General features: G+C 47.6%; 9 protein-coding genes across 9 annotated transcripts; 3 read left to right on the top strand and 6 right to left on the bottom strand.

Annotated features, from left to right (window-relative positions):
* Positions 1–502: 502 nt before the first annotated feature.
* Positions 503–1,113, top strand: MAA_06981 (uncharacterized protein; the record flags this gene model as incomplete). The annotated part of the gene is made up of 2 exons (XM_007824979.1): positions 503–895; positions 958–1,113. 2 exons carry the CDS (start codon positions 503–505, stop codon positions 1,111–1,113), a joined length of 549 nt encoding a protein of 182 aa, XP_007823170.1.
* A 940-nt stretch (positions 1,114–2,053) lies between these two features.
* MAA_06980 (uncharacterized protein) lies at positions 2,054–3,301 on the bottom strand (the record flags this gene model as incomplete). The annotated part of the gene is made up of 1 exon (XM_007824978.1): positions 2,054–3,301. One exon carries the CDS (start codon positions 3,299–3,301, stop codon positions 2,054–2,056), a length of 1,248 nt encoding a protein of 415 aa, XP_007823169.1.
* Positions 3,302–4,403: 1,102 nt separating this feature from the next.
* MAA_06979 (uncharacterized protein) lies at positions 4,404–4,934 on the bottom strand (the record flags this gene model as incomplete). The annotated part of the gene is made up of 2 exons (XM_007824977.1): positions 4,404–4,582; positions 4,649–4,934. The coding sequence occupies 2 exons, from the start codon at positions 4,932–4,934 to the stop codon at positions 4,404–4,406; spliced, it is 465 nt and encodes a 154-aa protein (XP_007823168.1).
* Positions 4,935–9,470: 4,536 nt separating this feature from the next.
* On the top strand, positions 9,471–10,019 carry MAA_06978 (uncharacterized protein; the record flags this gene model as incomplete). Its single annotated transcript, XM_007824976.1, has 1 exon — positions 9,471–10,019. One exon carries the CDS (start codon positions 9,471–9,473, stop codon positions 10,017–10,019), a length of 549 nt encoding a protein of 182 aa, XP_007823167.1.
* Positions 10,020–10,568: 549 nt separating this feature from the next.
* MAA_06977 (saccharopine dehydrogenase) lies at positions 10,569–11,988 on the bottom strand (the record flags this gene model as incomplete). The annotated part of the gene is made up of 4 exons (XM_007824975.1): positions 10,569–11,423; positions 11,476–11,554; positions 11,601–11,757; positions 11,817–11,988. 4 exons carry the CDS (start codon positions 11,986–11,988, stop codon positions 10,569–10,571), a joined length of 1,263 nt encoding a protein of 420 aa, XP_007823166.1.
* Positions 11,989–12,880: 892 nt separating this feature from the next.
* MAA_06976 (AT DNA binding protein) lies at positions 12,881–14,295 on the bottom strand (the record flags this gene model as incomplete). The annotated part of the gene is made up of 3 exons (XM_007824974.2): positions 12,881–12,972; positions 13,028–13,958; positions 14,014–14,295. 3 exons carry the CDS (start codon positions 14,293–14,295, stop codon positions 12,881–12,883), a joined length of 1,305 nt encoding a protein of 434 aa, XP_007823165.2.
* Positions 14,296–15,866: 1,571 nt separating this feature from the next.
* Positions 15,867–17,258, top strand: MAA_06975 (Lipase, secreted; the record flags this gene model as incomplete). The annotated part of the gene is made up of 1 exon (XM_007824973.1): positions 15,867–17,258. The coding sequence occupies one exon, from the start codon at positions 15,867–15,869 to the stop codon at positions 17,256–17,258; it is 1,392 nt and encodes a 463-aa protein (XP_007823164.1).
* Positions 17,259–19,571: 2,313 nt separating this feature from the next.
* On the bottom strand, positions 19,572–20,240 carry MAA_06974 (uncharacterized protein; the record flags this gene model as incomplete). The annotated part of the gene is made up of 1 exon (XM_007824972.1): positions 19,572–20,240. The coding sequence occupies one exon, from the start codon at positions 20,238–20,240 to the stop codon at positions 19,572–19,574; it is 669 nt and encodes a 222-aa protein (XP_007823163.1).
* A 375-nt stretch (positions 20,241–20,615) lies between these two features.
* Positions 20,616–21,353, bottom strand: MAA_06973 (uncharacterized protein; the record flags this gene model as incomplete). The annotated part of the gene is made up of 1 exon (XM_007824971.1): positions 20,616–21,353. The coding sequence occupies one exon, from the start codon at positions 21,351–21,353 to the stop codon at positions 20,616–20,618; it is 738 nt and encodes a 245-aa protein (XP_007823162.1).
* Between the last annotated feature and the right edge of the window lie 672 nt (positions 21,354–22,025).

Below are 22,025 nucleotides of genomic sequence, written 5' to 3'. Positions count from 1 at the left end.
ATTTGTAAAAGTCTTCTTATGCCATACCTGAGGCTAATTTTTCTGCATATGAGCCCTTCCTGCCGCTTAACTCGGAGGGGCAAACAGCGCCTCCCAGACTACATATTGTATTGAATGGGCCTAGTTTCCGGAATCAGTAGATCGTGGTCGTGGCTGTGGAAAGAAAAGTTGCGTCACCATGTCGTCATTATTATCTAGCATTTGTGTCTCACATGAATTTATACCAGCAGGTCAGGTGATTTTCGTAGGTAGGATGCGGATGACAGGCGGCCCGAAGGCGCCATAGTTTCACGACACTTGCTGGGGATTTGGTGGCTTGGTGGAATCATCTACCAATTACAGTGACTGCCTTTGGCTCACGATTTTGTGGAAGCATGTGATCGGTCTCTTGTAGCTTATATATTCTGCTCGTAGTCTTGCCACTCTCAACGGGTTCTCTTGCTGCCTTTTCCGCGCCCAAGAATTCGTCCCTTGTGAATCTATCCATCTCAGCACTAGTGTCATGTCTTACCCAACCAAACCTTGCTTTGTTGGCTCTTTCAAGGGCTTCGACAGCGAGGCCCTCAAACACCCTGCTCTGAGGTACTTTAGCGACCTCAACGTGGATTTCTGCGAGACCAAGGCTGCTCATTCGGGGCCGCATACCAAGTGGAGCATCCAGGACTGGGAGTTCCAAACCCAACACGGGCAGGTCGTCAAAGGGGAGGAGGCTTGGAAGAGGCTCATCCATACAACTCGATTCTATGAGAAATTCTCAATGGAGCCCCTCTCCGCTTTTATTCAGGATACCGAAAACGGGTACGATGGCATAGTCTACTCGAATTTGTATGCAAACTTTGTGAAGCCTGGTGAGAAGACTTATTCAGACATCAAGGGAACCAAATGGGAGTTGCGGGTAAGTATCTATAGTTGTTTCTCAAAATGGAGTTGGTTGGGCAACTACTAAACGCAATGTAGGTTCCCCGCGCTTATTGCCTTACATTTGTCAAGGACTCTGATGGGCACCACGGCCTGAAGCTGAGCAAGCTAGCCATCGTTGGGGATGTTTTGGGCACGATGGCAATCGCAGTTCAGAGGGAACTAGTTTCGCAAGAAGATGTCCTTCGAGTCTAGAGGAACAGAACGACCTCACAATTAGTATGTGGTGGCGGTGTATCGATTGCGCTAGAATAACCATGGTTCAACACGAGTGCCGGGATATGTTGAAAGGGCACACTGAGCAAAAGGACAAAAATGGACATTGCAGACAGCCGGGGAAAATTGCACGACTAGGATCAGGTCAGTCCTGGAGTCCCCGCATCGCTATGTTGACCAGACTTCGCGTGGAACTCGGCGGGATTACTGACGGTTCGGGGTACCGCAGCTAGTTTATTTTCTGTTGGAACCTACAGGTAATATAATTATCGTGCCGTTCATCTAGTACCAAAATTTATCTTTGTCGTCGATCTGTAACGGATTTTTACACACGGATACACTCGAGGAAGCTGTGCTTGCTCGTGAGGACTACGCTTCTCATTCAAACCTTTTAGGCGCGCGAGCAGGGGAGCTGCTCATCTGACAACCTCCATGCGGCGTCAAACTTTCCCAGGGCTGGCATGATGCTGCAACACCAGACGTAAGGGCGTTACAGAAAAACTATTTTTCAGGCATGTCTTATTAGAGTTTACATAGTGTGGGGTGGCGGCAACATTCCTGCAAGCTGCGCGCGGCGTCTGTGGCGTTTGAAAAGGCCGCCTACGTCAATGTATCTGAGCAAAAGTAGGACACTTTTCGTTGACGACTCTTCTCTTTCACACAAGGCCGTAGTAGCCCAACGCGGTCCGGCGAGTGGTCTTACCCAGCGGCAGTATGAGACCGTCGGTGTGATGATAAAAGTCGTGCCTCCTATTCAAACATTGCCTGCCCGAAGCATCTTGACCACGTAGCCAATACACTAACTAATTAAGTTCTAGTCTCAGGAGGATACTTCAAACTTCTTCCATCTCCCTTGCCCCGTCCCCTCCGGCTGCTAGGCGGAACTCATCTCGCTTTAATACCTGTATTGTGCCAGATTCTACTCACCCTTCAACGAGTGCTTGTGTCCTTTTGCAAACGTCGAGGTTGCAGTTACATAAACGATATGGGAAGAGAACAACCCCATTAACCACCCGCCAAAGAACGTACAGAGCCCCATGATGCCTTCCGGACACAGAAACACGTGGCGACACAGATAGTACGTGGGAACGGCAAAAGTCGGACCGCTAATTAACCCATTCTGGTACGTTGCCCACGCAGTGTAGGCACGCATGTCTCCCCTACGTTTTGCGGCCTGGGAGAGAAGCGTGAAGCTGATGGCATGGAAACCCCATTGCGGGACGGTGAACCAAAAATCTGCTTTCGGGCGGTGCGACCATTGATCGAAACTTGACAGCTTGGGGCCCAGGAAGGCCAGACTCAAAAGCGAAGACGCGGCGATGATGAGCCGAAGCCTGCTGCTGGTAAGCGTCTCGTTGACGGGGCGAGACTGACGTCGACGAAGGTAAAATATCGGAGCGGCCACCAGAAATGGACCAGCAAATACGGCGCTGTACAAGTTGACGGTCCATTTGGTCTCTCCCCACAGTCGGCCGAGTACAACCCAGCAGAGCCGGAGAAAGGGGGCAGACAGCATCAACGAATAATTGAGCATCATGAACTCGCGGTGAGAGCCGACGTCTCCGTTCCAGACGGCGTACACTGCAAGTGCCATGGTCACCAAGACACCCAGGCTTAGCATGGATAAAATCATGGCAAACGACTCGCCTGAAAACACCTCCCTCGTCGGTATCGTGTCGATGAGGAAGGACGCCGACGACGCGGAGATGATCAAAGCACAGAGACCATATACTCTCCCGAGACTTCGATGGACAATGGGATATTTAAACTGAAAAGTCTTGTTGAATTGCAAAAGGCCTGTGATGATGGCCACTGTGCCGCTGATGGTGTGAGGAAGCATGGACGTTATGTTTCGTAACAGGACGAAATATTGACCTGGACCGTAGTCGTCGGGGTGGCCAGACCCGTTGCCGTACGCAAATTCGCGTGAAACGAGGGCATGGAGCATTTTATCGCCCACGGAACTTGGCATCTCGCTGAGAAAGTATGTGAAGGACATTGGCGCATACCACAGGACGAGCAAAGCCAGAGAGCCAAGCAAAAGCCTGTCGTTTATGGCGCCGGTGCCTTCATTTTGTTTCTTGGCCACGGATTTTTTGCCATTTTGGCCGTGAAGCGGCGTGGGCGGGCTCTCTGCGACTTGTGCCAGTAATTTTGTTGTCGACATTTTTAGGCGTAGCACACGGACATGGGGAAAGGTGTGCAAAAGAGATGGAAAGGTGAGGGTTCGGACGGGATGGAAATTAGGAGCGAAGAATTGTTTTTTTATTCTGTTCATTCTTGGCCGTCGTACGACGGACCCCGATACTGTACAGAGTTGTCCCGACGTTCCACTGGATAAATGAAAGCTCTCAACCTGCCGGACCCGCTTCATGGCCGAATGGAGAAGTGGAGGTTTGATTTCGCTGCCAACATTTGAAAGTTAGACTCAACTTGAGTTTGGAACACATGCACGTTTGGCAGTCTAGTTACCGAGGTTTGTAGTGGACTTTATTTAAGGGTCTGGTAGACACGTTCTGTCGCACACGGGAACTTGGGTCGAACCGGGCCCAACAAAGGGCCGCTGCCAGGATGGCTAACTTGCCTGCACACGGGTCTAGCAGACTTGACATCTAAGCATCAATTGATCGGATCAATCGCCAAGACCTGTGTGTGGAGGTAATCACTAACAGTTTCCGTAATGAGAACAGGCTGGCCAATTGGCTCTCCGGATCTGATGCATTAAGTCGACTGGGATGAGGCGCTAGACATCATTGTGCGCAGATTTCGTGGTGAGATCCACCAAATCCCCATGGGCAATGAATAGACAATTTAGTACATGAAGCTTCGAATCCGCTGCTATGTGGAAGCATTGTTGGCATACCGTCATCTTGGACCTCTTGGCTTGCGTGACCATCTTGCTCCTCTGCCATCGTCATCAGATCCAACAAGCTCCGTTGTCGACTCTTATATTATATGTGCTCTTTATAATAAGCGTGTCACGGTAGAAAAGGAAGCTTCCATGTAATGTATGATAGTTTTCATTGTTAACTAGCAAATGCTAGTTGCAAGCTCTATCAAAAAGTAATTGAATCCAGTCAGCTAACAGCTGTGTACTTTGACGAGTGACCTGATTCCTCCCGAAATGTTAAGAAGCGACCCCTTGTTTTGCCCTCTTGCAAACTATTGTATTGCGTCTGCCTTTTGCTGCTGTGAAATGGCTTCTACAGCTAGGCTAAACTGCACACAAACTTTGAACGAGATCGCGAGGGTAAGAGCCTCGATTTCGTTTAGAAATCAATCTCATCCATCCACTTGCCATACTTGCACCAAGCCTTATATCCTTTTACAGGCGGGTATGGAGTAAAGCCCTGTACATCCTTGCAATCTACAAAGGCAAATCGGAGGAAAGGCACCATGTAAGGATGATAGCAGCGCTGCTCAGTTTTCCAAATTCTAAAGACGATTCCTTTGTGTAATATATGAGTATCTCTTATACAGCATTATTTCGAAAGTAACTGTGTGTGGAACTTACCAGCGCTACCATGGCACTTGAACTGGTCACTAGTCTCTGGGTATCCCATGTTTGTATAACCCGACAAGTCCAAGTCGACAGTATCAGCTCCATTCAGAGCAGGAAGTGACTCGACGTCCTGGAAGGGAGCCTTTTTATCTTGGAGGGTGTAGGTTGACAGCTCTTCCCTATTGACCAACGCTGGTGCGCCGTTGGCAACAGAGCTAAATGCAGCATCCAATGTGGGTGCGGCGTTGACAACGGAGCCAAGTGCGGCAAGCACGCTGATAATTGAAGTGTAGTGCATTGTGGCTTTGGGTAAAGCTTCTCAAAGAGTCGAAATTAGAATGCTGTGGTGAATACCGAGATGGTCTGGATTGCGGTTGGAAAGGTATAGACAAGAAAGCGCAGCAACTCTAGGTATATATAGACGCAGGCGCAACAAGATTTCAATGTGCGTAGCAAGGCATATCATAAGTCAGACATACTATTCTTTGTCGAGGTGGCAATTACTCCGAAATCATGCCACACTTTTATTGCACAAAGTGGCTCTTATTACAAATAATATTAATAGCAGGGGTATTTTGTTCAATGCTTTTCAGGCGGCAGTCGTCATGTAATAACAGCCACATTAAAAACTTCAAGTACTACTCCGCACCGATCTTACTATGACTACATCGCTCATGCTAGCTAGCCCAATGGTACTGTGCAGTCTGGTGTTTAAACAAGAATAAATTTGTACCACAGGTGGAAATGCTCAGTTATTTCAGGATACACAGGGCAAAATAAAAGTAACTAGTTCTCGACTTTTCGCTCGTCTAATTGGGAGCCGTTACAGACCGTCTCTTCATCGTTAATAAAGGGGAGCACAAGGTTTTCAAGCGAGGCAAGTGGAGAAATATTGGGACACGAGAGGAATGCAACTAATAGTATGACAGCATCTTATCTGATCTAATGCCTGCACTTGGCCTTGTCCGCCAAGCAAATAGTCAAATTTCTGTCCTGGCAATGCATAAATGCCTCTAAAGCTTGGACGAGTTTCCCGAGGATAGCGCATCGCGTTTTCCACTTGCCCTTGCAGTTCTCCGAGCTCGTGTGACGCATACCGGGTCGCCGCATGGCATTGTAGCAACCGGACATGTTACCGAAACGGAGTCGACGATGCAGTCGATGACATGCCGCAGGGGTCGTGCAGCACAATATTGTTATTTATGCGGCACTACACTATTCCATGTCACGGCTACTTGGCCACACACACCTATACATTTTTACCCACATAACTGCCCATGTCTTCCAAGGAATTTATGGGGTTATAGGCGAAGTTTGATAAGCGGCTACGGGTCGTTGTCCTCTCTCAGGTCGCTGCCCATCTGTACGTCTTCTGTATTGAATCTATATAACCGATGGCTTCAAGCCTTATATCCCGTGCGAGTATTCTCAGCATCAGTGAAACCAAATCCGCTGGCATTAATATGTTGCTTCCGTCGTGTGGACCCATTTCATACCTGGCCGCAAGGTTACGAGTAGTCACGAGCTTCCACGAGTCAGTGTCCATGTCTGTATCTCGGGTGAGCAGATTACCCGAGGATACTGAAGACGTAGTTGCAGGGCGAGAGCGCGACACGCCCTGAACTCATTTGCCTTGTCTTGGGTCCAGAGCTTCATTCAACGCACCGGCAATCTGGTATTTTAAACGACGGGATAAATCTCAATTATGTTAGCTGCACTGACAGTTAATTCAAGCTACGCGGATTCCGGCTTGAGCTGGGGGGTTGGGCACGGTATCCTAACCGCTAATCTGGACACTTGTGTCCCGCCGTCGTCATAGTTGTAGACGCTCGTGCCAAAAATAGACTCAAGATAACCCAAGAAAACAATTCGAAGACAAGAAGCATCTCGTTGGCTTTATTGCATCACAAGACGCCAATTTGGACTTATTACGAGCCCAGATTGCGCCGTGCTGGCCCAGTCACAGGTTGGGCGGTCTTCGTAAATGATTGCCTTGTTGGAGCTGCATACCGCAAGTTACTTATAGCTCTCGCAGTGTACTAGTAGTCAGGCAATAACAGTAATACTTCGATACAAATTTATGATTGCGGACGACCGAGGTCGGACTCACAGCAATAGAGAAGATAATTGGTAAAATCTGGGAAATAGCTACTTTTTCTATACTATCTTTCTGTTTTTACCGTCAGAGCTACTTAGAGATGCTTAGTATATATAAATATTTAATAAGATATTTATTTATTTATAAGTATTTTAAAATATATTATTATATATAATAATATTTCAAAGTATATTTCTTTATAGAGTAATATTTTTTAAATATATTTCTCCATATATAAATTTTTTATTATACTAAAATCCTTTACCTAACCTATAGTTTTTATAGCTTGGAAGTTAGTACAAGGCTTGTAGGACCTAGCGCGTATCCTGGACTGCGCCAATAAGTGTTCCATGGAGCTAGCCAATTAAAAGAGAGAATCGGAGCGGTTATTGCCTAGCCAACAGTCCCGCTCACGTGACTGCCAAGCATTTTGGCGATCAACACCTGAGTGTTCCATGTCACGTTAGAGTCTTCGTTTATTAATTAATATTACTACAAAACATGTCGGCACCGCATTCACAACATGTATCGAGAACAACTAATATAAATACAGATGGTCCAACACTCCATATCAACTTAAAACCACCCCGCATACTTTTCCGGTCTGTCTGAGAATCACGCCAAACGTGCTTTTTCCTCCATCCGGGCTACCCTGACAATCATAACATTCTTGTTATTCTTCCGGCTCTCGACTCATGCGGGATTCACCATGAAACAGCGCGCATCGCATGTGCCATCCTTGCCAATTCCAGATGGGATGGCTTTCTATCGCTAACAAAGGACGGCTCAAAGCTCGAGGAGCCCGCTAATGGAGTCAAGTTCTTCTCGCGCGCCGATATTACTTTCATGTGGAAGGAGGTATACCGTCAAGTGTTTACGTCTTGGTTCTAGTGCTATCTCGCGACTCTTGACTGTTCCTAATGTAATGTATTGGCAATGCAGATGATCGATATCCTGTTGTACCGTCCTTTGACAACTTCTCATGCCCCCCCGAGCTTCCCGAATCATGGTGCGAGAAACTCGCTCCGATTGAACAAAGTAGCGTAGACGACGTCTGCAAACGCGACAAGAGTACCACAACCTCAACTTTAACCACTTCGCGGTGTTTCAGATACTTCCTTCTCTGCCGATTTGCTCTTGCCATCCTATCAAAGAGCGCTTTTCTTAGCCAGGGAGTCCCGCGTCGATTAATCACTGTAGCAGAGTCAGGGTCTACCCGTGTGCGTTCCTTATCGGCGGACGAGTACCGTGGCATGTTCAACACGGGTCGCGCTAACAGTCGAAGCCAAAGCCCGAAGAAACGACAACGATCGATACAAAATGAGGAAGAGGGGGACGAAAAAACCAAGCATCTATACGCAGAGACACCCTCGGACACAGACCACAACCTAGAAGAGCCTGAACGAGGTAGACCTCGGAAAGGGAGGTGCATATGTGGTGATGATGTAATTGGAATCGGGATAAGCGGGACTCCCAAACAATGGCCATTATCCAGTAATGGAGAATGTTTCGGGACACCGCCACGATCTACTTATTGACGGGATTTACCTGCCGTGAAACGAAAATCAGGTCCCGCTTCGTAATAGTTCCGGCATCCCGTCAACGATGTCCCTGCCCTGCTCCCGGTATATCTTGTTTCATGCCTGGTCATCTCAAACCTTCCTGCAGCTCCACTGTCAACGCGGCAAACGTGGGCTGTCGTCCTGGACCCCAGCGAACAGGTCAAATTGCTTTCTCGGGCTTTGATAGGGCTTGCCATTGGTATAATAGCCTCAACTTAGAGGCCAATACCTTTCCGTCGTGTTGATTGTCCAATATTGATTGCAGCCTTGACATGCTTTGTGGCAGACCATAGTTGCGACCGGCCGCAGGAGTCAATTCATTGGATGCCAGTTCATGGCGAGCTTATGCCCTTGTTAGTGGGTATTTGTATTTAGAAATCATACAGTAAGCATGGGACCACAGAAGCCCTGGTGTTAGTTTCTCTTAGTCAGATATTATGAACTGGAAACAGGCCGGGGCAAATTCATCCCCAGCAAATTGTCGTCGATGGAATTAACTAGTTATTGTCGGAATACGAATATATGCTAGGTAGTCTAGGACCACTAGCATTCCCCCAAACGTATGTTGACCGTACTAGTCTATCCATGTCGCAAGACCTGGTGAATCATCATCTGATTCTGTGCCAATTTACTCCGAGGACATGTCTCACAAATTCTCTCTAGCAGCGTAGAACCAAGAGAGAAAGCACACTTGACGCAACAGGAAAGCCGTAATGTCTGGTGGAACCTGCCACTAGTAACAAGAAATGTAACGCCGGCTTTGAGAGGGTCCGAAGGTCTACTAGCTACATATGGAGTTATTCACGGTTACCTCGGGGGTGGGGGCTTGGCCGGTTAGCTTGCTTCCATAATGCTTACTTGGTTCTTAATATTGACGCATTCGCATTAGCCAGCCAAGGTGAGTTTTCATCTCTTCATGCTTAGATCATGTTTAGTTGTGCCCAATGTCGCATCGCAAACTTATTATCTCAGCTTAACTTTTAGATCAAATGTTATTCGATGTAACTCTATTTCATAAAACAGCAATTTAGCGAATTTAACTGACGTATATATATTGGCGGGTAACCTACCGAGTACTCACCCCTTTCGTCCTCCATTATCCACTCCCAACTCTCATCTACCTCCCCTCCAGCAAACGTATATTGAGCAGAAAATTTGACCTTTACCAGGCACGATGCGCTCAAATTTTCTTTTCTTGTATTCAGCATTGGGCCTTGTTGCGCCTTCTTTCTGCAGCCCAATCAAAGCCCAAGCCAACGACAATGTCGGTTGCCTAAGCGATTGGGAGCAGATTTATCAAATCATTAATCTCTACCCGCTAGCAGTTGACTTCAACTCGACCCATGAGCTATTCCCTCTCATCTACGCCGAAAATGCCTTTGCCAATTACTCCAGCCCAGACGGGAAGAGACAGAATCTGCGCGGCCTACAAACCATTATCGATACATTCGCGCCTGATGGCGAGCACTACGATGCCCATCATTTGCTGGGCAGTATTAGAATCAACCTGAACAAGGACCAGCCAGACAAGGCTAATGGAACCTTCTACGCCCTGACGAATACTTTTGGAAAAGGACGTTTTGCCGGCCAGCTAGCTACCTTTTACGGCATCTACCATGATGAATACGAGCGCATCGAGGATCAGGGGTGGAGAGTCACAACAAGACTTTTCAGCCAGGTTGGACCTGCTTCTGGAAACGTGTCGTTGTTGGAAGGACCTTGAGTCGTAATACTAGGCCAGAGGTAGCTATCTTTGCCACGAGGTCAAATGTCAACCTGTATCGGGTTATTCACTGAAATATTGAGTAATGGCACGGGCCTAGATAAAACGTCTCACGTCACGGGGTTGCATTTGGCATTTTGGCGACTAATACATGTGATGCATGGACAGAATCAGTCGCCAGATATTTATAGACGAGGTCACTGCCTAGTCACTGAGTATATATATACATGTCAGCTAGAATTAAATAGAAGTACATTCAATCGCAATGTTTGAGTTGCATACATGCCTATTTGCGGAGTGTCTAGCCATCCCTCACGTCACACGTTCTTGGTATCGCGCCGGCGTCATCAAGCGCATACGCCTGCGCCGGCGATGATTGCTGCAAAGCACATGGCACACGCTATGGGTGCCGCGTTCTTTTCAAGTAATATTTTATAATAGACATCTGAAAATTGTTTCATGGTGACACTGCAGTCTAAGTTGGTCTAGATACAGCCTGGCGTATTGTACTACTTTCGATTACTCCAACACTGATTGTCTGTAATGCTACTACCTCAATGTATCAATGGATATTCGGACTCCATTCCTTTGTAAAGCTCTCACATAATCGTCCCCCAGGCTTGCAGGAGTTAGAATTCCTCCTTCACGTTGGCTCAACAAACTTTGCTCACTAAGGAGCAACAACCCAGCCTCCGTCATGGTCATGGCCGTGAAATCGTTCGCATCTCCGGGATAATGGAACTCGACTAGAGCTTTTGGCTTTACCGAATGTGTAGTATCAGCAATACTAATTGCCCGGTACGTAAAGTGATATTTGCGGCGTTGCTCCGCTGATGCGCCGCCACCAGGCGGAAATAACTTGCCAACGACGAATCGAACTGGTGGCAAAAGCATGGAAGCTGCCAGTGTGACAACAGTGACACGGAAGAGCCACGCAAATAATGCATTAGAGAAACGGAACCGCGACGAAAAACGAAAATTTGGTCCGTAACTTTGTGTTCCGTCGGCATCTCCAGACGCGTACAAACCCCAACTGCGTCCAACAAGAGGTAGGTCGACGGGCTCGTGGAAATGGGTGGCCATTGTACCCATACCATCTATAGTTTGTACCCCAAAAATATTTGCCTTTGGCAGCCCATCCTTTCTCTTTCCGTTGGGATTGCCAACAGGTTTAACCGGGGAGATGGAGTGGATATTGATGGCTGCGAAAAGGCGAGAAAGTGAATTGTTTGCAATAGAGGTGGAAATAGAGTCCACGGCACCACCACTAGCACTTCCCTTAATATCGTACAGTGCTCCGACAACTTCAAGAGTGGGCAATGAAAAGTTCCTCCGTATCGACGTCACCGCTAAATACGTCGATATGTCCGCCGGCACTGCACCCCAGCCACAGGTGATGACCATCTATCAACGCCACGTTAATTCCGGATCTAGAATAACAGGGGGTCAATGTTACCTTTGACCCCGAGGTCTTGGCCAGTTTTTCGTATTTCTCAATCATCTCCTGCCGCCATACAGGCTCTCCAGCTCTGTTGCTATTATGAGTATATAGAAGAACAAATCCATCTTTTTATTACTCACCCGTCAACATAATGAGTACCATGTTCAGCACAAGCCTTGAAGACCACGGAGCCACAGGTCGTTCCATATGGCCCTATTATGTTGACCAGAACACGAGTTGACTTTGCAAGGCTGACAATCTCTGACTCGGAAGAGAGATCCAAGACGATTAGAGCTCCTAGAATACCGAGTCATTGCTTATTCTCGACTTCATTATCATAACAGCCATCCACTTACCTCCAGCTTCAGCCACCTTCATCTCCGTCGCCACTTCTTCGAGTTTGGCCTTATTGCGCCCTGCAATAGCCCATCGCACATTACTGGGCATATTGTCAACCATGTACTGGACGCAAAGCTGCCCGGTATAGCCTGTAGCTCCGAGGAGAACGAAATCATAAATTTGACTCATGGTGCGTGAAGTTTATGCGTGCGATAGATGGTTACTTCGGAATTACATTTGTGTACGTTAGAGTAAAGGAAATTACTGCTTTTATACATGCGTTCGTGCTAGCTGTCTATCCGATAAGGGCGGAAATTAAACTAAACGTTAATCTATATTTGCATATCAAAAAGCATGGTTTGTAATGTAATGTAAATCGGGCTTCCCCAATCATTTTGAGATTATATAACGCAACCTGGTGGTGTACAGTGTTGATTTCCTTGATGTAGGCGGGGGATTATATAATCTGGCCTAAGAATTAAGTGAACCTTGTTCAGATGCGATAGCAAGTATCCCCTAAATTAGAGCAGTAACCGTGCCCAGAGTCAATATTGGCCGTTGGAACGGGGAAACAGCCTAGCGACGGCGAAATTTAAATCCCGTTTCCTTCGCGCAAGTAGAATGCGCGCATTCAGTCAGGCAATAAGGTAAATCCAATATTATCGCAAATCAACTTCCGTGTTATCGGGTACTACAGTCGGGTAATCATTAAATTCACAAATCCGAATCGGGGAATTTGTCAAATTTTTTAATCGAGAAGATATTGTGCAGCGATACTACAAAGTCGGGGCAATTCCAGGCCGCGGCTCAAAATAATCGTAGCAGTCGGCCTACTTACTACTTAGGCAATAGGAAGTAAACTCCGCCGCTGTGTAAGCCGTCTCTCCTCTGTCCTCCACCCCTGGCTTTTTTCGTCAGCCATGCTTGAGCTATTGTTGATATTTTGGTCCCGCAGCAGGTCAGTCGGGTTTTCAATTGGTATATGGCCCATGAATGTCACAACGCGTAGTGGAGAGCTAAGTACTAGTATATCGACATGTTCAGAGACTTTGCCACTAAATTACTTGTTCTACATTCTAAGCTACACACAGACACATGACTGTAACGCGTCTTCGACGTCTTGTCGTTTAAATCCAGGGGATTGCCCAAGAGAAACGGCGCGCAGAAGAAGCACTGTTCATGTTAGACATGAAAGCTAAGAGAGACACAGCCAAGTTCATAAACATACCTTGGACGAATTGTTGTAAACTGACGGAACCCTTTGGGCAAGCTGATTTAGACTGGGTGTGGGCACGTTGACATCTATGGAGGCTGACTCGTTTTGCCTTGAGAAACATTTCCAAGTCCGTAATATCAAACCATGTACCGTCCAGTCGTGCTGCCCAGGCAGGTGGGACCTTTTGCAGAGGGGCCGCAGTTATCACGGAAGGCTCTGCTCTTTTGAAAATAGTTGGCGAGTGTGAAGAAGTGTGAGATAAAGGTTGAGGCCTAGTATCACCGTAGTGGGTTCCAGCACCTCCTACTTGCAAGAAGGGAATATTGTCGTTTATAAACAGAGTAGGTTGCCTGGTTAGTTTGCTGTGGAATAAAGTGGCATAGTATGATTTGAGTCGGTTGCGGTCCATGATGGTGAGGGCGAGGTGGAAGTAATGCTGTACTCTTTGTAGCGAGATGCTCGGGTTCGCTACTTTCATATAAGCAGAGAAGACCAGAGCGGCATCCAATATGTCTATGAGTTCCTGGTAGTTAATACCCGAAACTGGTACTGGATTTTTGAGTTTCTCTGCCAAGTCGTTCTCCAAGAGTGGTAAAACGCTGAAGACGGGGCAGGGCCTGATGAAGAAGTTTAGAGGCAGAGATAGTTCCAACTGAGGGTTCACCGCAGCCACATGCCTTGTGTTTGTGGCCTCTCCATTATTGCTCACAAGGGAAATACACTTGCCAATCGTCTCCGGCAACCGTCCATGTAAGTCTCCGTCGCTTACTAGCACGTTTGATTGGGCGAGAGCTTCACCCAAAGAAGTTATCGAAGTAGTCAGGCTCTCCACTGTCGCTTCTAGCTGGTTGTTACGTGCAAGAAGTCCGGAAATTTCCATGTCCCTTTTCTCTCGAAACTTCCGCTGGGCTATACGTAGCTGTTCCCGGCGTTTTCCCAAGAGCTACTATGCTATTAGCTGGTGAATTACTTCACCTGAAGACGGAGGAATAACGCACCTTTTCCTGTTCTCCTTTGTTCTGGTTCTCTTTGGTTCGCCTTGGTCTCCCACGTTTTTTGCGGAGCAAGGGCCCCTGTACGTTCGGGTCCGGTTGCTGTTGCTCAGTAGATTTCGTGTCCGAATCGGCGCCTGCACAACCATGTGTGGCGAGGCCATCAAGAGGGTTGTGGACTCCGTTGGTTCCGTAGCAGTCCGGCGCTTCACTACCAGCCACACCCTGCATGGCGGCGGAAATAGGGTAATAGTTGGCAAAGAAGGCTGCCTCGCTGGTCCACGCCATCGTTTCGCGAGAATAAGGTAATGTGTAGTTTTGCAGCAGCATGAAGTTGTCGTTGGGCCAGAGGGTACTAGGGTCCACCCCTGGACGGTTGTGCGGCCACGAATCCATCGATAGGTATTGGCCTGATAAGTGATTGTATAATCAACTTCGCGATCTATTCCAATGGAAAGCTGTTGCAAGAGGCAAGAAATATCCTTTGCACAAGAGCCCTTGGTGCCAGGTGGGGGAAAACGACATATATAGGTTTATTAAGCAGAATCGGCTTTAATTAATCCGTACTCTATTCATCAGACCATACCCTTTTACGGTTTATATAATCGAGTTATTTACATGAGCCCCTCGCCTAGCTTGTTCAGGCAGGTAGGTCCGTCTTAACAGACCAATGACATGATAGTCTGCTCCGCAGCCAGGCTCCCGGACATCCGTCGCCGCCGACGTGGGGTCGGACTGGCGTCTGGTTGTTCTACTACCGCATTCTAGGCAAGGAGGTATGCATCAACATAAATAAGGCTAAACTGGGGTATTTTCTTGGCCTAGGCCTCCCTCTTGGTGTTATTATTACGATTATTCATCACCAGCGCGAGCGCTCACAGGCTAGAACCAGGTGAATAAGTGGTAGCCCGCAACTTTATTGTATTTGCTTTGTTCTTCCATATCTCGCGTAATACAATTTGATGCCTCCTACATTTCCTCTTTCACAGTTGACTTGGTTAAACTTTTATACAACACGACATCTCGTCTCTCACTGCGTGACCTGTACGTGCCATGTTTACATAAGTGTCTGCATGCTAGAGTAATAAATTAGCTGCTAGCATCACCATCTCTGAACCTAGTCAAGAATGTGTAGCCAAGAATAGAGCAAGATGATCTCGCAGATTTTCCAGCTGACTCTGGTGCGTGAGTCTAAACCGCCAAGGCGGCATTAAATGGCACTCAATCGATTTAGCGACTGTACTGCAATGTGCTATAGACTACATATAATTCTAAATTGCAAAGGCAGATGCGCAAAATTGAATATTTTGCGCATACTATATACCCCCGATTCGTAATGAAACATTGTATTCATCCAACATCGGTCACCTTTGCGTACATGACCAAACATATCCCTTCCCCCTGGCATGTCCCTCAAACTGGGTAGGTGTAAAGTCGCTGCAACTAGCATCCGGCCAGGGTTGCAGGCTGGGCATTGAGGGGAATAGAGAGACATTAGCCTCTAGAGTATTATATAATACAGACCAAGTGATGCCGCGGCCCCGTGATTTTGTCCGAGTGCAACAAGTGTTGTTCAACCTCTCAGCTTTCAGTTCATTACAACCTATCAATCTAAACGAATAAGAGAGTTTTTCTCTTGCTCGAAGCACGCGTGCCACTCGCATGTAGTAAAATACGACGACGAGGTGTGACTAGCAAGGAGAGGTGCGTGTGTTATTGAGCGACGTGGCTTGATTTTTATCTATTTAAGTAGCCTATCCTCACCTAGTCGTGGTATTGTAAACAGCACGTCTTCTCTGATATTGTTCTCCGTTATATCGTCAATCCTCAGCCCTTTCCGTTCGTACTTGTCTTCAAAGATGCAATTTATGTTCCCTCTGTTGACCTTGGCCGCCTTGGCCCTTCCACTGGCCTCAGCCCATCCCATGAGCGAGAACAAACCACGGGCACTCCCCCCAAGTATTGATCCCTTCTACAGGCCGCCGTCTGGCTTCGAGTCAAAGGCACCTGGCTCCATTCTTCGTCAGCGGAGGATTGCGGCAGCCTTCTTTGGGTTTATCCCCCAGCCTATTGAGGCGTACCAACTACTCTACCGTACCAATGCTATTGACGGCTCGCCAATTGCAACCGTTACCACCATCTTCAAGCCTTTACATGCGAAGAAGGACAGCTTTGTCTCGCTGCAAACCGCCTACGATAGCACAGCCTCTATCTGTAACCCAAGCTACAACTATCAGCTCGGCGCATTACAGACAGACATCATCTCCTCCTTGGAGCAGATTATTATGCAGGCCTACTTACTCTCAGGGTACATTGTTGCTGCAGCCGACTACGAAGGCCCAGACGCAGCCTTTCTTCCCGGCCACCTCGAGGGCATGGGCGTCCTGGATGGTATGCGTGCCGTTGTCAACTTTAGGGCAAAACTTGGGCTTTCTGACAACCCCAAGATCGTCGGCACAGGCTACTCTGGCGGCGCTGTAGCTACAGGCTGGGCAGCCGGTCTTCAATCCTCCTATGCCCCGGACCTGAATGTCAAGGGGTGGGTTGCTGGAGGTACTCCTGCAAATCTTACCGCTACTTTTATGAACCTTGACGGTACAATATTTAGCGGCTTCCTGCCTGCCGGCCTGGCCGGGTTTCTGAAGCCCAGTGCCTACGGAGCTCAACTACAACCTGTTTTCGACGAAATTTTAACACCCAAGGGCAAGAGAATAATAGATATTTCCAATAAGCAGTGCATTGTTGGTAACCTCCTTGCATTTCCTCAGACATCAATCTTGTCAGCAGAGTTTCAAACCCTAGGCCCCGGACTATTCGAACACCCAGTCGTCTCTGATATCATGGGAAAACAAGTCATGGGTGTGTACAAGAACGAGACGCCTGTTGCACCAGTATTCCTTTATCACGCCCCCGACGATGAGATTGTGCCCTATCATGACGCGGGGATACTCGTGGATAGATGGTGTGGCTACGGTGCTAGTGTAGACTTTCTGACTGTCGCTGCCGGCGGACACTTTACCACCGAGATTCTTGGTGTTCCCGACGCCGTGAGATTCACTGCCAACGCTTTCGACGGGAAACTTGCGGCTGGCTGCTCGACCAGAACCTCGTACAATGACACGCTGAACCCCATCGCTCTCGGGGTTCAATTGGAGCCCGTCTTGGCGTCTTTGCTCCAAATGCTAGCAAACCTTGGCAAGAAAGACGCAAGTATCAAGCAAGATCTTACTAAACTTGGTCGTCGTAGTTGAGCGTTGGGTGCGCATGGAAAGCAATTTTCTGATCATCATGTGGAGGACAACTGAGGATCCAGAATTAGATTAAAAAATATAACAACAAGATACATTAGTATTTGTTCAAAGTATATATTTTAAATGGGGGGCTGTAGATGTTATCTCCTAGTAGGTGGCAGAGGGTAGCTGATATAATTGCCTCGGGGATATTATTCGATGTTCTTTCCCTTACATGACGGTAAACACTACGCTATACCTACATTATTTGCTGAAAAACTCCAGTCAATGCACTGCAAATAATAGCAGGGTCTACTTCAAGTTCTGCGGTCTTCTTGGCGCCCGGTTGCATTTATAGTCTGGCGTTGTTGGGGTCTCGTTGTCTTGGCACTCCATGGCTTTCGAATGTCTAAAGGTCGCTTGCTTATTTGTTGTTAGTGAAGGTATCGCTGGGCGCTTCATAAGACACAAGCATTAATCTTTTATTACTGATGACAAGCGGCTAGTCTGGGCGGCCAATTATGCTCGAGTACGAGCCATGACGATGGGAAAGCAAATCAGCTGTTATGCAATTGTTTTATGTGAGAACTGCCGTCTACCCTGGCTGAGAAGCCCCGAGCACTAGACTTCAGATGGCATAACTGGTCGCGCACATCCAGTCCCAAGCTACAACGTACTCGTGCCCCCTCCCGGCTGGATCACTCTAGCTCATATGCCAATGCCTCTTCTTTTGGTATAGATATCCTGGGACAAACCATATTATTACCCCAAGCTGCCAGCGCATGAATAATCCAGCTACGCGCAAATTCCACGAGACGGCTCCGGGTCATAAGTACATGTCCCCCGATTCACACAGTCATCCTGCTCTATAGCACATCGTAGCCACACCGCTTTAAACTTCCAGCCCTCAGTCCATAACGTATGACATTTACCTCTGCTTGTGTAGCCGTAGCCGAACCACTTTCCCGTGCAGCCTGGCTTCTCCCAGTAACTGATCTGTACCTGGCCGCTCGGGCAGTCGCCCACCATAGATGTATCGAGAGATGCTACCTGGCAGTTTGTGTCAAAGCAAAAACCATCAGTTCCGCCGGCGACAATAGTCTGGCCGTGCAGCTCTCCTTTGCAACCGGCACTGTACAACGCCTGTACTTCGAAAGCTGGGGTAATACCGACGCAGTAGTAGTAGCCTTGCCAAAGACCGACACACTCTAGTTGACCAGGAAGTTAGCATGTACTTAAGAATGGATATCGTAGCGTCCCTGATAGTGCAGACGGTTTGTACTATTGGCAGCGCCGCTGGCGACGTGTCATATGTTGACTATATGCGGGAGTAGGAGGATTGACCACCCGTTTGTAATTGCAGGATTCCATTCATAACTGATTTTGACATCAGGCGTCGTTCCCTGGGACTTACCCCTCCCCACAATTTGACTTAAATCCACATATGTATCCCTTTACATTTTCGAAGGTACGTTGGTTACACCGAATTCGAGATCTGGTTCATCAGAAGTCTAGAATTGAAAGATATGTTACTGCACGAAGAAATTTTACAATAATAAAACACCTAGTAATTTCTCGAGTTGCAATTAGCTACGTCACACTTACCTCAGTCGTAGGTGACGCAACGAGCCCTGTTCAGCTATTTCCAGCCTCGATTCAGGCACGGATCCTGCATCATTTTAACATTCCCCTACCCACGTGGAGCTTCCTTTTATGAGGTCATAAGTGGATGATAATGCAGCCGGTTAAGGGTACCTGGCAATAGAAACTCGTAAAGGGCGATTGCAAACGTGCCCAGAAGAAGTTGCAATTTGCGAAATTTCGTAAACTATGCTAACAACGTGAAGATTCTTGGCACATTCCAGTGGCAAGTGCCTCTGCATTGTGGAAGTTATATTATGGAGCTTGGACTGTTTGACACAAGTACGGTAACCCTAAACTGCTAACTCAGGGCTACGCTATCTATCAGGAATCCACTATCTAGTTACGATGCAGTTACCTAGTAACTGTTACGTAAAGAAAGGGAGTTGCGGGAGATCTTTAGAAAGATGAGGCCTCATAGATCAACAGCAGTACTTCTACAAGCTAAATACAGACGAAATAGCAACTATTAATATCCACGCCTGCATCTCTGTAGTTACTATGCCACCATAACTTAGTCTTGGCAGTATCAGCCTCGTCGTTGTGCCTCCGTGAAATAATTCCTCATGGCTAGTGCTAACCAAACCATACAAAATAGATTCGATACTAAAATCGAGTTTCACCGCAAGACTACTACCCACCGTTGTTGATACAGGACGCGCGTGCTCGGGAGCCTTGAACGAGTCATTTCCCCTAAAACAGCGTCCAGGTTGCCAAGGCTGCAGCAGCAAACGATATTAGCTTGTCTTGCCTCCATCGAGCTGCTAATGACTCTGTAGCTCCTGTTTCTTTTGCTGCAGACGCTGCGGAGGTTTTGGGCGCGGATGACGGGGGTGTTGGTGCCGCAATGGAAATCCCTTCTGAGGAAGCAGTGGCGACCTCCGGAATAAAGCATTCCGCGAATGAAATGGTTTCCTCCAGTTTGTAAGATGCGAATGGTATGAATTTCATTTCATGATACCAACGGAAGTGACAGCTGGAAGCGAGTTGTTCAGCAACGAGGCTGTGCGCAGTCCACCATGATAAGGCCAAAGTCCCAAAGTTAGAGTACGCCGACATTACCTCGGATGGCCCAACTGTGGAAAAGGCACACAATCGCGAGCTTTCGGGGAATGTGCAATCGAACCAATCCTCCAGAGGCAAAGTACAAGTTTGGAATAGTTCGGAGGTGTGAGAGGCCATGGCAACTGCCAGAGTGCCTGTTGGTCTCGGACCAACAACATAATTTGTGTAGTTCGCGGCAGCACAGAACAAGGGCTCAGGTTTAGCGATCGCGGTCGGTGAGGATTTCGGAAAGAAGACTGAATGGTTGATCGCTGCCGCAAGAGCGGCGGCGTTGAGAAGATAGAGACCGATGTTCATGGTGTCGACGTTGCATGTAGCTAAGGGCTAAACAAAGACGGACAGTAGTAAGGAGGAGAGGTGGCACAAGAGTCTGGCTTGGAGTTGACAGTAGATACAGGCAGGGTTTGGTATATGTACTTAACCTATACATGCCCCTGAAGAAGGGCATAGAGACATGAGGCCCACGAAACTCCATTGGCCAAGGCCAGGAGTATCTTGGCGTTGTGACATAACGTATGAGGAGCACATGACTCTGCGTTGCTGTGTTGATGTATTCTCCCATCTTCTGAAATGATTGAGTACAAGAATTCGAAGACTACATCGATTTGATACTTAATTACATTGACTTGTGAAAAAATGCCGTGGCAAACCAATGCGGCGGGGTTCCAACTCTCACCATTCATCGGTCGAGTAATTATGCTCCACCAAAGCGCTTCGAATAGCTTTCAGACAATCATCTTTCCGATAATTCCGCATATTCGGCCACCCATGCTGGCGAAAGATGCCTTTTATTAGCCGATTCTTCCCTGCATCATCTGGGTGCTCCGCCGCCTTTACATCGAGTACCCTTGTTGAACTCTGCGGAAGAAAGGTAAGCTTCTGGTACTGCTCTTTCAAGACTTGGAAGAAGTCTGGAATAGCCCATGTTCCAGCATCGTGAAATGTTTCGGCCTCACGTACAGGGGCGTAATCGTAGGCATCTTCTCTAATAGGTGCTCGGCTGGAATGATGCATCAGATAATGGTCGCACTCAACCCAGTGTATAATGCCGAGTCTCGTGTCTAGCAAGAACGAGTACCGTTCTTCACAGTCCCAAGTAAGACCAATAACGTGAGAAGGCACGTTCTCATAATTTGAAACCCCTTCAGAAGACATCCGTGCGTGTTCAGAAGCATAACTACCGGGTTGAAAGCCGTTTTCGTTCTCTTCTACTCGTCCTTTCCAGTCGGCAAACATGCAGTGGGGTAGCACGTTAGGCCCATCATCATTAGACGGACAATCGATGTAAGGGAGATAGCGAAGGAGTGATATGACTTTCTTTGTTTTACCCAGGCCACGCATGCTCTGGGGAGTAATAGATGGCCAGCCCCCTTTAGGGGGTTCCTTGATGAGGTTTTTATCAAGAAACATTTGGGTTAAAAATGTATAATAGTCTCGCACAGCCGCGACCGTGGTGTCACGGGAGTAAGTGACTTCCCTAAGAGGTATCATTGTTCAGTGCAGAAAATAATAGTGTAGAAGCTTAAGACTTATAAAGAAATGACAACTCAGAAAACACGAGACTTGAGGATAGAGAGATACAAAAAGATGTCAAGGGAAGATAAGGGGGTATACTTGCCATTTAATGGAAGCGCGTTCTTTCTGTGATGAAAGAGCACGGGAATTCTCGCTAAAGAGTCAACTCCAATAATAATTTCCCTTCAATGTCTAGGGGCGTCCTAGGATCAAGATGCCTGCGGCGGGGACGGTGAAGTATCCGCTTGGGACTCCTGACTTGGTTGCCAAGCTTCACGGTTTGAAAATCTTTGCTTGGCGTGTCAAGAGGTGACAAGGCTGTCGATGTGCACATGTATATGGGTATAGAGAAGGCATAACTATCTGCATATCTGCCTCAGTATCAATTGATTGTGCTTGTGTATACATTGGGCTAGGTTGTTCAACCAGCAACCTTCGGTGGTGAAAGCTTCGCTTGAATAGCCAAATTATGAGCGGGCACGATTAACAAATACCAGTTCTCATACCAGTTGACCGTTCGAGTTATTAGTATCCACCAAGATACCAGGCCCATCAAAGGGGCCTGCG

This window comes from Metarhizium robertsii (genome assembly GCF_000187425.2).
Source record: "Metarhizium robertsii ARSEF 23 chromosome Unknown MAA_Scf_5, whole genome shotgun sequence".
Taxonomy (NCBI): domain Eukaryota; kingdom Fungi; phylum Ascomycota; class Sordariomycetes; order Hypocreales; family Clavicipitaceae; genus Metarhizium; species Metarhizium robertsii.
Note: the sequence above shows the minus strand (reverse complement) of the source record. Positions and strands in the feature narration are given on the sequence as shown.